The following is a 15326-nucleotide window of genomic DNA, read 5'->3' as shown; positions in this document are numbered from 1 at the left end:
ATTGGCTGGAAACACTCACCTGAACACAGACAGCACAGAGCAGCAGCTGGGAGGAAAAGCATTTTGTGCAGTGGTGTTTCCTCTGGTGAACCTGGGGAGAAGTGGCGCTCTGATGCAGCTGAGGCCAAACAAGGACGAGCTGTGAGATCAGACGAGGGCCACGTGGTTTCTAACAGGTCCTCAAAGCTCCCATCAGCCCCTGCGGCCCACAGATAAGACTGCTGCTGCTGATTGACAGCTCAGCTGAAGCTGCTGTGGTTTCATCGTCTTCATTTCAATCTGACAGCAGATCCAAAAATCTGGGTCACATGATGCACAAACACTCAGAAACATTCATGTTGCTGTGAATTTAGTAACACACACTGTTATCTGTGGTTTAACAGCTGTGATGAAAACACTAAATATAACGAAACTATAAAGAAAAATACAAACATAAAAAATAATATTCTGTAAAAATCATTTTAAAGTTCATAAATTATAAACAAAGGACTTTAAAAGAATAAAATCTCATGAAACATAATTTATAGTCAAATTCTTTTTTCTTTTTTTTGTTTTTAAGGTTTTAGCTTCTGTGAAGCACTTTGAGATTTTTATCTTGAAAGGTGCTCTATAAATAAAGTTTTACTTACTTACATGTGGTTCGATTGTGTGTTTAAAATATGTTTATCTTTGTGAATCAAAATGAATAAATAATATTCACAGCATCTCATTTTTAATTGTTCTGTTTTATCGACGACGGTTTTAAGAATCATTAAAATGATGATCATCAATTCTAATATCTATAAACAGTAATAAAAACAGGGCTGTGTTTCACGTCAGCTTCATTTATTTGTAGCCATGGTTAGATTTCATCTGCAGCAGGCAGTCATCCACCTTTACACACACATTTACACAACAGTACAAAAGTACTTTTTGATTCCTGAAAGAGAAATAAGACAAATGTTGCCTTTGTATCATCTCTGATATGGAAGGGATCATTTGAAGATGTGAGTGAAGGACACAAATATTTGGATCTGGTGTTGTTCTACATTTTAGGACTAAAAGACAGAAGGAAGAAAGTGAAAGTGACTGTGCGAGGCGTTGAAGTCATGAAGTCAAGTGGAGGCCGCTGACTGCTGTTACTTTCTGCTGTACAGGTTCAACAGGGACTCACAGTCAGCCTGCTAGAACATTTGGATGAAGAGAAAAAGGAGGAAAAAGACTTTGAGGGACAAATCCAATAAGATCAGCATGTTTTGAATGTGGGAATACAACAGTTTCCTCCACCATGACACACACTGGAGCCTCTTTTTGCTCACAGCTTCACTGTTTGTCTCAAAGTTCAGTTTGGAGGCCAAAATTGTTGCAACACATTTGTAAGTTTGCACTAATTTCACTGTGTGACCCTTAATGGATGTAATGAAAGAATCAGTCAGTGAAATATGAAGCTGTGCTGTAAGTTTGGAGGAGAAAAGTGTCTGAGTGACTTTAATGAGGTGAACACATGAATACAGAGCACTGACTGACACGTACACACTCCTTTAATGAGTCGCACACATTTTTGTGACTTCATGAAATGTCAAAAATGACACAACACACAACAAGCTGCGAGCACATTATTGTGTGTTTGCTGTTTGTGTGCTTTGTTTGCTGTTATGATAGCAGGCATACAGCCATGTTCTCAATGTCTCAGCTATCATTGATTATTGCTGCTCTTCCTCTTCTATTAGGCACTTCAACTCAATGAATGACACACAGAAAGATTTCATGACTGTGTTCTTCACAATAAGGAGAATATGTTATCTGCATCTGAATGACTCATGTTGCCTTGTTTCTACTTTGTTTGCATATTTCTGCTTGTTGGAAAGGATTTTCTGAATCATTCAGTAGTTTTTGTAATAATAACGACATTTAGCAAGACTTCAAAATGATTCTCCAACATTTGCTGTTCAGACTTGATCTGTTCTTACGTGTGTGATATCCAGAATGAAAAACTCAGCTCAGGTAATAAAATGGGAGCTGAGCAGACTGCAGGGGCTTCATGGTCTCTCCTTTGATTCCATTAAAGTTCATTTGTCAGCTGTGAGTTGAGGATTTGAGCTGTTTCTCTCACAGGTGAAGAACACAGATCCTTCCTGGAATCATTCTTGAAGCAGAGTTCCTGCTTGTAACTGTCATTGTGTTATTAAAGTGAAAGCCACAGCTAACGGTGTGGAGGCTGCAGAGCAGAAACCCACACAGCCCGTCTGCTGCAGGAGAGCAAGTTTGGATACAGTCAGTTTGTGCTTCACTCACACGGGTTGTTGTTGATCACACAATGAAAGTAGAATCAAACTCTTCATCTTCAAATCTTTATTGTTCACACAAACACAACTACACTGTTTGACATTTGAAAATCAAAGTGAAAACTTGTGATAAAAATATTCCTGATGGTTTTTGTTACTACAATAAAAGTCACAATAAGCACAAAAAGAATTCTAACTCAGAGCAACAATACATGTAAAGATGTATTTATTTCAGACGATCTTCTAACTGTTGAAGAAAAAGGCAAAATAAGCACAACACATCATAACTAACATTTGTGATCAAAGTGATGAATGAGATGAATTGATGAGATGTGATGGTGAGAAAAGGCGAGCAGGAAACAGTCAGTCAGCATGTGTGCAGTTGGTGGACGCTCCCTTGTTTGTGAGCATCATCAGCAGAGAGAGTCCACAGCAGTACACCAGACTCTTCACTATCAGCACTGTGTACAGCAGGCAGAGCAGCTTCACCCTGCACTGAGACTGGAAGGACACTGAAGGACAGACAGACACAAAGAGACAGACAGACAGTCGGGTTATTCCTCTCAGATCAAGGAGAAAAAGTCCAAATAGAAACAGTCACAGCTTCTTCTTCAAGTGGATGAATTGATGTAGTGTTTGTGTCCACTTGGGGGCAGAAGAACTCCACAAGCAGCTAACAAACTGATCTCTGACATATTATGGTCTGTCTGCTGTTTGGTGCTGAGCAGCTAGTGTACAGTGGCTTTATCAGAGCTTGTTGGATGAAGATTTGATCAATTAGTGCAACTTTAAGAGCCTAAACTTGTTCCAGCTGCCTCATTGGACATTGGAGCTGTCCATGCAGAGAGGCAGCAGGTGATCTTACAGTCAGCTGGCTGCAGAGCTGGCAGGTCTGCTGGCTCTCTCTCTGGAGGACAGGAGGCTGCTGGAGCTGGAAGCTCTGAAACAGAAAAGGAGTCAAATGTTTGGAGCTGCAGTGAGAAATGTCAGTCCTCTGCTGCTCTGCTCTCTTTGACAGCATCTCCACATGAAGCTGAATCACTGCTGAACACAGTCACCAAGCCTTCATTACCTTGTTGTGTTCGGGCCTCCACTGTGCCCCCCTCGTGCTTCACCCAGCAGCTGTATTTATATGTGTCAGAATGGCTCCCATCAACCATCCTGATGGCAATGGTGCGTCCCGCCTCTCTGAGCTCCAGCTGCTCTCCCTCAGCAGGGGGCAGCTCCTCCGCTTCTCCGCCGTTCTTCTTCTGTCTTTTCCAGGAGAACTGGACCAGAGGAGGAAACATGGCTGAGGCCACACACAGCAGGGAGCTGTTCCCCTCCAGGTGGGCTCTGGATGCTGCTGGGTACACGCTCACCACGGGCTTCACTACCTGCTCATCTGAAGTTTGACAGCAGCAACAAGCAGCACAGACACACATTCACACAGTCAGCAGCAGCTTCCAGCACTGCACTGCATTCAGTCTGATCCTGGAAACTACATGGACTCTGATCACTAAACTACTCATCAGCACAAAGTTCACTACATACACTGGATTCAGCTTCATATCAAACACAGTCATCACCTCATGTCATCATGGCTCACATGAGGAACACTCAGCATGGTTTTAAAGTCAAATTAAATTCATTTCAGTTATTTCGTTATGTGCTCACTAATGGCCGGATCATATGGTGGTTTCTGGCCCTCCAGGCTTTTAAGTTCATAGTGGTCCATAGGATGGGGGTTCAGATGACTGTGGCTGATTTCCTGCTGGGGGTGTGTGGCGGAGTGTGGTTGGTGGCTCGGTTGCAAGGGAGGAGTCAAACAGAGTGTTCAGGGTGTGGCGACTGGGAAGGCTTGTTTTCGGAGCATAGCAAGCATCATATAATCATCCCTTCCCTTTCAGTGGCGGCCAGGCTGGAGAGGAAGACAGTTTCTGGAGCAGTGAGCACCGAAAAGTGCTAAAGCAAACAATGACATTACGAACAAATAAACAAAAGCCCAACACGAGTTTCTGCGTCCTGTCTGGTCCTTTGGGTTACACACACTTTAGCCTTTCCCACTCATTTTCCTGTTTAGAAGCAAAGTCACCCTCTGCAATGTAGGCAACAGAAAATAGAGATATATTTTTTATTTTCCTTCTTTTTTTCAGATTTTAGTATAATTCGATTAAAAAAATAGACTAGAGTTTGCGTTTCCATATTTTAATATTATTTTATCATTATGTCAATATAGCACAAGGTTCACCTAGCTTTGCACAAAAATTAAAAAAAACTTTTTTTTTTTCATTTCAACTGTTTGATATGCATCAACCAGTTTTAGCCAATCATACTTTTTGTTGGCTCCTCCACATATCCATAAACATTGCGCCGGACATTTTTTCTATCCTCGTGATATAAAAAAGGAAAAAAAATACGATATGCTGTTTCTTAATTCTTATGTATAAATATGTGTTTGTTCCCCATAAGCACCGTAACTGTAGTTTAAATGTTTGAGATGTACAGTACATACATTGAACAGCCACAGCATGAAAATCACCTGCCGATCACTGTGTAGCATTAGGCACTGGGGTACTGGATCCTTTGGTCCTGTGGGTTGCTGAGTGGGACTTCCATGGATCAGGCATGTTCAGGGTCATCCCACTGATACTCAGATTGGAATAGGAAGGAGGTTGAGTCAGGGCCTTTGGTTCTTTGCTGTAATCTTTTAATTGTTCCTGAACAGTTCTTTGAGTGCAAGGGACACATTTAATTTAAAATCTGTCAGTGGTTTTACTGTTGTGGCTGATCAATATAACGTAACTGAAGTTAACATTACATTTGACCCATGGGAAGAATCAGTGCCACAAAACATTTTATGACTGAGGACAAAATATATTTTTCCAATTAATCATTGTTAATATGAGTGAGTTGCTGTGTGGGTTTTTTTTTTTCCCACGCTGATATCCACTTGCAATCACGCCCATTCAGATAACCAATTAAGCCAAGCCCACTAACTGCATGTCTTTGGACTGGACATGGAAACATTCTGATAGCATGCAAACTCCACAAAGAAAGAGCCCAGGCAGATGGTGCATGTGAACCTAGTACCTTCTTGCTTTCGACATCTACGTTTATCTGTATTTTTAAAATGTGAAAATAAATCCAATGCCCACACTTTTGGTTTGCAATGGGATCGTTCTGATGATTATTTATTACAGCTTGATTTCACAAGCTTCTAGTATATTTTCTCAATACTGTCACCTATTGATCCATATCCCATCCCTCATCACAAAAGCATAAAAAACATAATACAAACACTTTAACATAAAAAAAACTCATTACAGAAAATAGATATTAAGATTTAAAATATGTAATTTATTACCAATTTCCTTGAAATTGTTAGTTATAGGAAAAAATACATCCTTCCGTCCGCTTCTGCTGATTCAATTCAGGCTTAAAGACAGACAGCTTTTCACAGCTTTGATATCCACTTGCTACAAAACTAGAACTTGATTAAAAAAACGCCAAAAAAAAACTTGTTGAAATCACTTACATACAAGGTCTTCTGAAATCCCTTCATTTGTTTTACAGCGTTCACATAATTGTCAATACTGTAAAACTGTACTCTACAAACTGTTGTCTGCAGGGGCTATCACCATTTAAAGATATTCTGGCTGGCGTAAAATTAATGTAGCACGTGGCTCTCCCAGTCTGAAGCCTGGATACAATGGCTCAGTGAATTCAGTGTGGAAAGTGTGCAGGTGAATCATGGTCTGTGAAGACACTGCATAGAAGGTCAGCGTGCCAGCTGTCCAGTCTAAGAACACTCCAACCCTCTTGGAGTTGAAATAGGGAACAGATATGGGTGCATCATCATTCTTATTGTGCCACACGGTATATTTGCCTTTGCAGTAGCGTAGACTCCAGGACTGATCATTGTAGCCAAGGACTGGTTCATTTCCTTTACCTTTCCTGCTGATTCCTTTATATGCAACTCCTATACCCATCCATTCCCCAGACCACTCTATTTCCCAGTAGCACCGATCACGGAGACCCTCATTACAAAGCACTTGTCCCCAGTCTTCAAATCTCTCTGGGTTGTCAGGGTATTTCTGACTTTCTTCCAATCGTTTCATTTTCTTCTTGTCTTCAGAAAAAGATAGTTCTGAATGTGCTGTATTCATATTCACAGTCAGCTCTTGTGCATCTGAAAAAAAAGATTTCAGTTTTGTTTTTTGTGCCCCCATCCAGTATTAAAACTTGAAATGTCACTGGTATGTTTGTTTAAAAATAATAACAAAAAGTCTCACATTTCTTCAGAGCTGATTTTAAGTAACACTCCCCACTGTCACTTATCCTAGGTAAAATCAAAGATGTTATTTTCTGCTAATCTAGAGTACATGAAAAAAATAACTTTTATTTAACTGTAAGTGTAATTTAACTCAACTATACCTGATAGTGAGGTGATCAGGGTCGTTCTCTATGGAGGAGAGGTGCTTCATTCCCAACTCCCCAGGATGATTGTAACTCAAGTCCAGCTCCTTCAAGTGTTTGAGGCTGGAGGTCAGAGCTTTAGCCAAAGAGTCACAGCCCGAGTCAGTGATTCCACAGAATGCCAAACTGAAATTTAAATTTAAAGCATATAGAGTTAGTTTCTTTTAGCTATTTGTGTGGCATAAATATCCTGCACCAGGATATTTTCACAAACCTAAGTTTTTCCAGCTGGCATGCAGTATTTCCCAGTCCATCAAGGAGAAGTTTCACTCCTTTGTCTTGCAGGTCATTATCACTCAAGTCCAGCTCCTTTAGACACGAACTAAATAGAACTTTGGAAAGCATCTCACAGCATTTCTCAGTAAGGTTGCATTCTTTAAGCCTTAAAAAACAGAAAAAATAACCACATGCTAGTATATTTTGCAGGGTTAAGAGGCTGCCGTACAATATAAAATAGTAGATTATGCCAAGTTAAAGCACTGTATTAAAAAATTGTTAAATAAATATTAAGTCAGGGCCAGTGTCTGTGATTCCACATATTGTCAATCTGAGTAAAGCATATTAAGCTTAATTTACAGTAAGTAACATACGGTGTTATTTTTTTAATTATTTAGCTATGAAGAAGAGAGTGAATTTGATCTGGTGTGTTTGTTTCAGCTGTGTTTTTAGCATCATAATAATTGTCACATTTAAAAATAATATTGTATGTCATATGAACATTACAGAGTATTGTTGTAATTTACTCACAAAGCTATTTTGGATTCCTTAATCACCGGTAACAGCTGCTGGAGACCCTCCTCAGATCTGGAATATTTTCTCAGATCAAACTCATTCAACTCATCCTTGGATGTCAGCAACACAAAAACCAGAGCAGACCAAAGTGAAGGTGAAAGTGTGATCTCTGACAAACTACCAGAACTCAGACACTTCTGGATCTCCTCTACAAGAGACTGGTCATTAAGCTCACTGAGGCAGTGGAAGAGATTGATGCATCTTTCTGGGGAAAGAGTTTGACTGATTTTCTCCTTGATGTACTCAATAACTTCGTCATTACTTGGTAAAGTACTCCTCATGGTGGCAAGAATACTCTTCAACTGATCTGATTCCTGTGAGAGGCCAAGAAGGAAGCGGAGAAAAAGATCAAGCTGACCATTCTCACTTTGCAAGGCCTTATCCACTGCACTTTGGAGAAGGCCAGTTACTTCAGTAGAAGCCTCTCGGACAGTGAGGGATCCTTCTGGTTCCAACAAGTTTAGGTTAGAGCAAATGAAGGTGTGGAAAACATACACTGCAGCAAAATACTCCTGAATGCTGAGGTGCACAAAGCAATATGATCTCTTTAGATGAATTCCAAAATCATTCTTTGAGATCTCTGTGAATACTCCTGAATATACTGCAGTGTCGCTGACATTTATTTCGTACTCGCTGATTTCATTCTCATAGAAGATTATGTTTCCCTTCAGTAGCTGCTCAAAGGCTAGTTTTCCAAGCTTCAAGATATTCTCTTCATTCATTTTGACCTGTGATTGGGTTTCGCAAACCTCTCCACTGAGTGAATACTTCTGACATTTGATCAATGAGTTGTGCACAAGAAAATGTGTGTACATTTTTGTCAATGTGTTGGGCATTTCTCCTCTGCTCTCGTGGCTTTTTTCTTCTAAAATCTTCTGCAGGACAGTGGCAGATATCCAGCTGAAGACTGGAATATGGCACATGATATGAAGGCTCCTGGTTGACTGAACATGTGAAATGACTCTACTGGCCATGTTTTGATCAGAGATTTTTTTCCTGAAGTATTCTTCCTTTTGTGGATCATTAAATCCTCGTATCTCTGTCACGCGATCAACACAGTTAACTGGAATGCGACGTGCAGCTGCGGGTCTGGTGGTAATCCAGATGTGCGCAGAGGGCAGCAGGTTCCCCTTGAACAGATTTGTGAGAAGCACATCTACTGGAACTTGCTCTGAGACACAAGAACGAGGCTCATTGTTGTTGAAGTCAAGAGGAAGCCGGCACTCATCCAGCCCATCAAATATCAGCACAAGCTTATATTTGCTAAAATCTGAAATTCCTGACTCTTTTGCCTCTGTGAGAAAATTGTGAAGAAGTTCTGTTAGAGTGCATCTTCTCTCCTTCATCAGATTCAGCTCCCGAAATGGTAAATTAATAAGGAGCTGAATATCCTGGTTAACTCTTCCTTCTGCCCATTCAAGATTAAACTTCTGCACAGAGATAGTTTTTCCAATACCAGCAATGCCTGTAGTGAGCACAGTTCTGATGAATCTACGGGATCCACAAAGAGAATTAAATATGTCTTCGCATTTGATTTGCTTATCTTTTGTCATTGATCTCCTCGATGCAGCCTCAATCTGCCTGACCTCATGTTCATTGTTAACAGTTTCACTGAGTCCTTCTGTGATGTAGAGCTCAGTGTACACCTTGCTGAGAAGAGTCTGGTCCCTATGCCGTACTGTTCCCTCATAAATGTATTCAAACCTTTTCAGTTTTTGTCTGAGTTTGCGCTGGCAGACATCAAGCTCGCCATAAATATCTGGTTGTAAAGAGAAAAAAAGAAGAACGCAAACAGCTTATTAAAAAACATCAAAGATATATTTTTTCAATAAGAGATCACAAAAACAAACCATAAAACTAAATCTGTACTATTTGCACGTTTTGTCCTTACATTTCTCCAGTTTGTTAGCAAGCTCCTTTTGGCCAATTTCATTTAAGACGTGTAATGTAATCCTCAAAACCCCTTCACTGGCACTCGTGTCTTGCTTTGTATTTTCAGTAGACGGATGGTCTTCATCTGGCTTTTCCCTTTCAGTAGAATAGCGTGACAGATGTGGAAAGAGCATCTTTTTATACCTTCCAATTTCACTCATAAAAATCTCCATGCCATGGGTTTCCACCAGCTGCAATAGAAAAACTTTTTTTTTAAATCCCCTTTTTTTGTTATATATATATGATTATTATGATTATTATTATTATTGTTTTTTTACACAAAAGCATATCCCAGCATATCTATGAGAGGCGTGATCTTAAAAAAACTTTTTTTTTTCAAAAGCTGTTATTAAGGGAATATAGATTTTTTTTCAGCAGACCTTAAATATGACATCTCCATCCAGCTCCTTTGTCTCTGGAAAATCATGCCGGTCCCTTAAAATGAATATTGATAAAGTTATAAAAAAAATTTCAGCTCAATAAAACCAAGTAATTGTTATTGTGATGCTGAATTTTCAATTATTATCACAGAAAATAGACACCAACTATAAACTGCTCTGTCATCTTAAGAGTTTTTCAGTTATGAGGTATCATTAAGTGGAAAGTTTGACTTCCTAGTGGCAAAACTTAAAGAATCTCCTGTACCACTAGTGTATTTCACATGGAACCAACATTCTGCACAAATACATTGGTTATTATCTATAACTAAATAATTACCATGACATGAATGGGGGGGGGGAAATCTCCATTAAGGTTCTATTGAATATCTTTTACAGTTACAAGACTGACACAGATTCAAATCATCGATTCCAGACTTCCCTCACCCCAGCCTCCTCCTCCAGCTCATCTTGGGAGACACTGAATTGTTCCCAAACCAGCTGAGAGCACCTGGGAGGTGTCCAGGAGGCATACTAGTCAAATGCCTGAATGACCTCAACTGGCTCCTTTCGATGTGGAGAAGCAGCAGCTATACTCTGAGTCCCTTTCAAAAGGCCAGGCTACAAACACCATCTCTAAGGAAGAGCCCAGCCACCCTTGGAAGGAAACTAATTTCTGCTGCTTGTATTCACAACCTCATTGTTTCAGTCACTACATGGAGCTTGTGACTAGGGCTGCAACGATAACGAACATAATCAATGATGTCGTCTATAAAAATTTGTCAACGAAGAATTTTATTTTCAATCTGTCATATACTAATACTACGTAAATGTGTTTTTGGTACCACAATTCACTACAGGAAGCAACGGGGGGAGTATCGCCTATATCGTGTGCCAAGACTGCACTCAGTACTAACAAAGAAGAACGTACCATAAACAGAAGGACAAAAGAGAATGCAAATGGAGATTTCAAAAATGTGAAAGCATTTCACAGAAAACCAAGTTGAATGTAGACTGTTCAAAGTGGAGCTTTCTTCCGTGACAGCACTACTGCAGGAGCATTTAAAACGCTGGTGTTGTGCCAAGGTAGCTAAATCCTAAAGAATTTGTTTCTCCTGCATTGGGAGCACGCACTGGGCAGAGAGGGTGGATCCAGTTGACACTGCCTCCATTCCAATCAACTGTATTTGGAAGGAGTGATGTTTTACGATCAAAAAACAAACGGTTTTTAAGATCAGTGTAGTGACATTAACAGAAAATACACTTGTTGTCCTCATGTGTTATTGGACGAGATTACTTCAAAGCATTTTGCCTGATAATCATTTGTATCGTCCTGTAACTTTACTGTATAAAACGGATAAAACTTCCAAAATTTCAGGAGTAATAAGTGATTGTAAGAAGTGTTTGTGAACTAAAAATGTGGGATACTGTTTGTCTGTCATTTGGACAGCCCAGTGCACGCTTCTGATGCAGGGGAAACAAATTCTGTCATGGTCTGGGTGAATGCCAGTGTTTGTCCACAGAGCCGGCAGTTCCACCTCTGGGAGGAGCCACCGTGTTCCTGTTCATTGCTCTCACCAGTGGGTAATTAAGCTGTTGACTTGTAAGGCCAGCGCTCTCAACTTCTCTTTGCCAGCTAACCACACTATCAGTTTACCAGACGCTGCCGCCCCAGTGTTATCTGGTCACTGGACTTCTCGACAGTCTTCATAGTTACAGTTTTTGCTCACTCCACTCACCTGGCGTATATAGATATATAGATATAGATATGTATATGAGTTAAACTATTTAATCTGCATTGAACACTACACCAACAGAGAAACAACCACATTTGTGATTAGTAATGGTCTTTTCTGTTTTACTTGTATTAAGCACAGGTGTATAGATGAGTTTGTCCTGAAAAGATGCTTATGGACCTCTCAAATGGGTGAAGTCATGACAGAGAGCACCTTCAGCATAATTATCAGCAGCTGGGAACCTCATCTCAAAGATAAGCCACACTCAGAGCATGTCCACTCCAACTGTGAATTCATAAACTGAATTATCTCTAAACTTTTATTTTGGAATGAAAAATAAAACTTTTTTATTTTCATTTGAAGCTTTTTTTTTAACCTAATGAACAAGGTTTTTTCGCACATTTTTTTTTTTGTTTAAATACTACTAGCACATTAATTTACATTATTTAATAATCGTATTTATTTCATTTTTATTTTTATGGTCCTATTGAGTAATGTTAAAAATACATTTGATTATTTTCATATTCATATGTTTCCTGGGTAATTATTCTAATTTGCTGCAGGACGAAACAAGAGGGTGATATTGACAGGTGGGCAGAATTGAGCAGGTGAGTTGCTGGAGCCTGGAACATGCGGTTTGACCACAAGAAGCGGAGATGAGAGGTATTGAAATAATTGTTGACTAAACGACTAACTGAGGAAAAATTTTGAAGATTAGTCAATTAAAAAAAAATTGTTGGTTGCAGCCCTACTCTTGACCAAATCTAAGGGCCAGAATACAGATTAACCAGTAAAACTTAGCATTTATGTTCTGCTCTCTCTTCACAGCAGCAGATTGGTTGCACCAATGCTGCACCAACACATCACAGAGTATACAATTAAATATAACTTGTGCAATAAATGCAAGCACAATTTAAAGAATGAAATACACCTGTCCATTTTTTCTTTTGTAAAATTTGTACGATTCTTCATGGATCTGTCGCTACCCATGGATATGCAGGATGAGTCCTCCAGCTCTGTCCCACTGGGAGAATCTTCAGTCTCTTTAGTAGCTTCCATACCTATAAATTTACAGAGATAAAATGATCCTTTGCAAAGCTGTCAACATTTAGAATACAATACATTTTACTTTCTCCATAAAGCAGTGATAACCACATATGAATATAATACAGAGAAGTCTAAACATTTAAAATTGTCACACATATCTGAGTCCAAATATCACACACACACACAAATACTATCAGCTTGCACTAAAAAAAAATGCCTTCAATCAGCTTGTCTTTTTAAATGTGAAAAATTAAATCACAGGAGTTTAGTAAGTATTTCCTGAGATTTGCTTATCTGGCTGAACAGCAAAAATCATGCAAGGGGCAGCAAAGGAATATGCGTCACGCTTGCAGTAGGGTGGAAGAAGAATGAAAGGATGAAAGGAAACTACTGAAATGCCCAGACTTCTACATTTTTCGACATTTATATAAAGTTACCTTTGTCTAAATTAGCTGAAAAGTTCAACTAAACAAGAAGCAAAGTGAATGTGCTTTGACATAAACAAGAGGCTATTTTAAGCACTACATTAACACCGGCCCTGACAGGCAGGACGCTCTCACTTTGTGCGTGTGTGTGAGAGCGAGAGAGTGGGTGCGGTTGATTTCCTGTAACTCTTGCCGAAACCTATTCCTGGAAGTCACAAACAGTTACAGAAACAAAATGCTGCTTACAAACGAATCCATCGGTAACAATGATGACATCATATATGACCTAACTGTTAGTTGTGAAACTACTTCAAATGAAATTTTCAAACAACAGTAGCTCAGCTAAAAAGGGCAAATCGACTGTGAAACTGCTAGTACGTGAAGCCGAACTGAATTGAATACAAACGCTCGAAAAGAAGTTGAAACGGAAAAACATAAACTTTGTCCCTGCATGCGTTTGGAAAATCACCTAATCTTCACAACCAATGCAGCAACATTAACCAGTTTATTCAGCTTCTCTGTTCACATTGTCAAGCAGGAATAAAAAATTGCCTTTACCTGCTCTTTATGTGGCTGTCATTTGCTTTTTTTCAGGTTCTTTTTTTTTTTTTTTTTTTTTTAAATGGGCGTTCCTCAAGTGTTGGCGTTTACTGAGTAAACAGTAGCATACTAGGGCGTGTCAAGAAGTGAGGCATGTGGTGGCACTTACCCAAAAGGCTGGCCTGGACTGAATTACGCACCATTGGATGAGAGCATGAATTAGACCAGTAGGAATGTAGTGCATTGGCTGACGTACAGTTTTAAAGCAGTTTATTTAATTATGCTTGTGTTATGCTATTTGTTGCTTCTGCACTTCTATAATTTGGATGCAAGTTGCTTCCAATATTTATATACTTCTTTTTTTGCAAAAGATCGAGCCATCCAAAAACAAAATCACCCCACAGCTGCAACATTAAAGTGATACACATAACAATAGTCAATAACCATGATCTAATATATACGTCATCTAATATTTTGAGACAAATCTGCCTTTCTGGGACCTAGAAAGGCACCTATGTAGCTGTCTACATAGGAGTATATTTACGCAATTTAAATATATACTCAGCAGTTGTTTCATTCGTAACATTTTGTGAGTACTAGGTTGGGCACCCTTTTGCCTTCATTTTTTGTGGCATAGAATTAACAAAGTCCTAGAAACCTTAAGGATTCTGGTCTGTATTGACTGGTTCCAACCCCTGTGCCACATTCAAAGTCACTTAATTACCTTTTTCAATATTCTGATGCTTTGTTTAAACTTCAGTAAGTTGTCTTGACCATACTGTGGAGATACAGAAATTCTTTTATTGCTGCCATATAATCTGCATCATTATAACTGCATTAATAACATTCTTTACAGCATTATTTCATCTAATAATATTTCTCACAGTATTGATACTGCATTACAGTTGTTTATTGAAGATGTTCATTTGAGGATCCTTCCATTATGTTAACTTTTATTACAAGTATGGTTAGAAGTATTTTATACACATTGCATATCTGTGCTTATTTTGAGTTGATGATCGGTTCATTAAGGGTCTTAAGCTTCACTGGCGTGACTGTCCAGGTGATACATGTTGAGGGAAACTAGAACATAGAAGGATAACTGCAATGCATGCTTACAACACATATAATCTAGGAATGTGTCAGGCCTGAGGCCTTAACTCATTTGGTGTCTCAATATATTTTACTCTACTTGGCAACAGATGACCAGAGTCAATAATTAGCCTCAGAGACCCTGAGGGCTTGAAGTTTATTACCTTGTATGAAAGCTGTTATAGAAAAGAGAAGTTCTATGTCTGCTTATAGCTATTAAAGATGTACAAGATGTACGATTAACTGTGACTAATGTCTGGAACCTATTTTAATCTGCCATTTACGCCATGGGGGGGGGGGGGGGCGTGTACCCCACTGCTTTAAGTGTCCACAACATGTATTTTGGTCAGAAGACATATGTTGATGTTTTCTCCGGGCTGTTAATAAACTCAACGTTTGATTGCACTTTTCTGGGGCCTGGTTTGTGACACTGCTCTGCATTGATCGATTTCGCGACAACTTTGGTGGAGGATGCGGGCACCTTGTAGAGCGCTAGAGGTGTTGCTTTCTGCGGTGGTCGAGCCGGATTAGTGGTCAGACGGGCAGACGTCTCGGGTGATTTCTTGACTACTGTGGGCCCACATGAAAAGGTGAGCACAAACCTCTTAAACTGAAATTGTGCTGTATTTGATTATAATTCTAAAAATGTAGTCAAGAAGTTAT

At 39.4% G+C, this 15326-nt stretch overlaps 2 protein-coding genes across 4 annotated transcripts in view; one reads left to right on the top strand and one right to left on the bottom strand.

Annotated features, from left to right (window-relative positions):
- LOC309693974 (immunoglobulin lambda-1 light chain-like) overlaps window positions 1-15326 on the top strand; it is a 255987-nt gene that overhangs the window by 96000 nt on the left and 144661 nt on the right. The gene's annotated exons all lie outside the window — the stretch shown is intronic.
- Window positions 2315-13674, bottom strand: LOC309693742 (NLR family CARD domain-containing protein 3-like). Of its 3 annotated transcripts, XM_082513249.1 has the most exons (11): window positions 13590-13674; window positions 12491-12620; window positions 9827-9881; window positions 9406-9637; window positions 7470-9273; window positions 6937-7104; window positions 6681-6848; window positions 6539-6585; window positions 3337-6435; window positions 3130-3204; window positions 2315-2776 (listed from the first exon to the last, which is right to left on the bottom strand). In XM_082513249.1, exons 2-9 carry the CDS (start codon window positions 12616-12618, stop codon window positions 5888-5890), a joined length of 3150 nt encoding a protein of 1049 aa, XP_082369375.1. In that variant the 5' UTR covers window positions 12619-12620; window positions 13590-13674; the 3' UTR covers window positions 2315-2776; window positions 3130-3204; window positions 3337-5887. The 3 variants fall into 3 exon arrangements, with proteins under 3 accessions (XP_082369375.1, XP_082369374.1, XP_082369376.1); XM_082513248.1 differs by having other exon boundaries at window positions 2315-3204; XM_082513250.1 differs by lacking the exon at window positions 13590-13674 and having other exon boundaries at window positions 2315-3204; window positions 12546-12620.

The sequence above is a fragment of the Aulonocara stuartgranti genome, assembly GCF_965226115.1.
Source record: "Aulonocara stuartgranti genome assembly, chromosome: 18".
In the NCBI taxonomy this organism is placed as follows: Eukaryota; Metazoa; Chordata; class Actinopteri; order Cichliformes; family Cichlidae; genus Aulonocara; species Aulonocara stuartgranti.
The sequence above is the reverse complement of the archived record's forward strand: the minus strand, read 5'-3'. Positions and strand labels throughout refer to the sequence as shown.

Excerpts from the sequence above, each read along its gene's own strand:
- LOC309693742 (XM_082513248.1), bottom strand. The coding sequence starts at position 12,618 with ATGGAAGCTACTAAAGAGACTGAAGATTCTCCCAGTGGGACAGAGCTG. Across the intron at positions 7,105-7,469 it reads AAGGAATCCAAAATAGCTTT|GCTTAAAGAATGCAACCTTA; the intron begins GTGAGTAAATTA and ends CTGTTTTTTAAG. Across the intron at positions 6,436-6,538 it reads AAAATCAGCTCTGAAGAAAT|ATGCACAAGAGCTGACTGTG; the intron begins GTGAGACTTTTT and ends CTTTTTTTTCAG.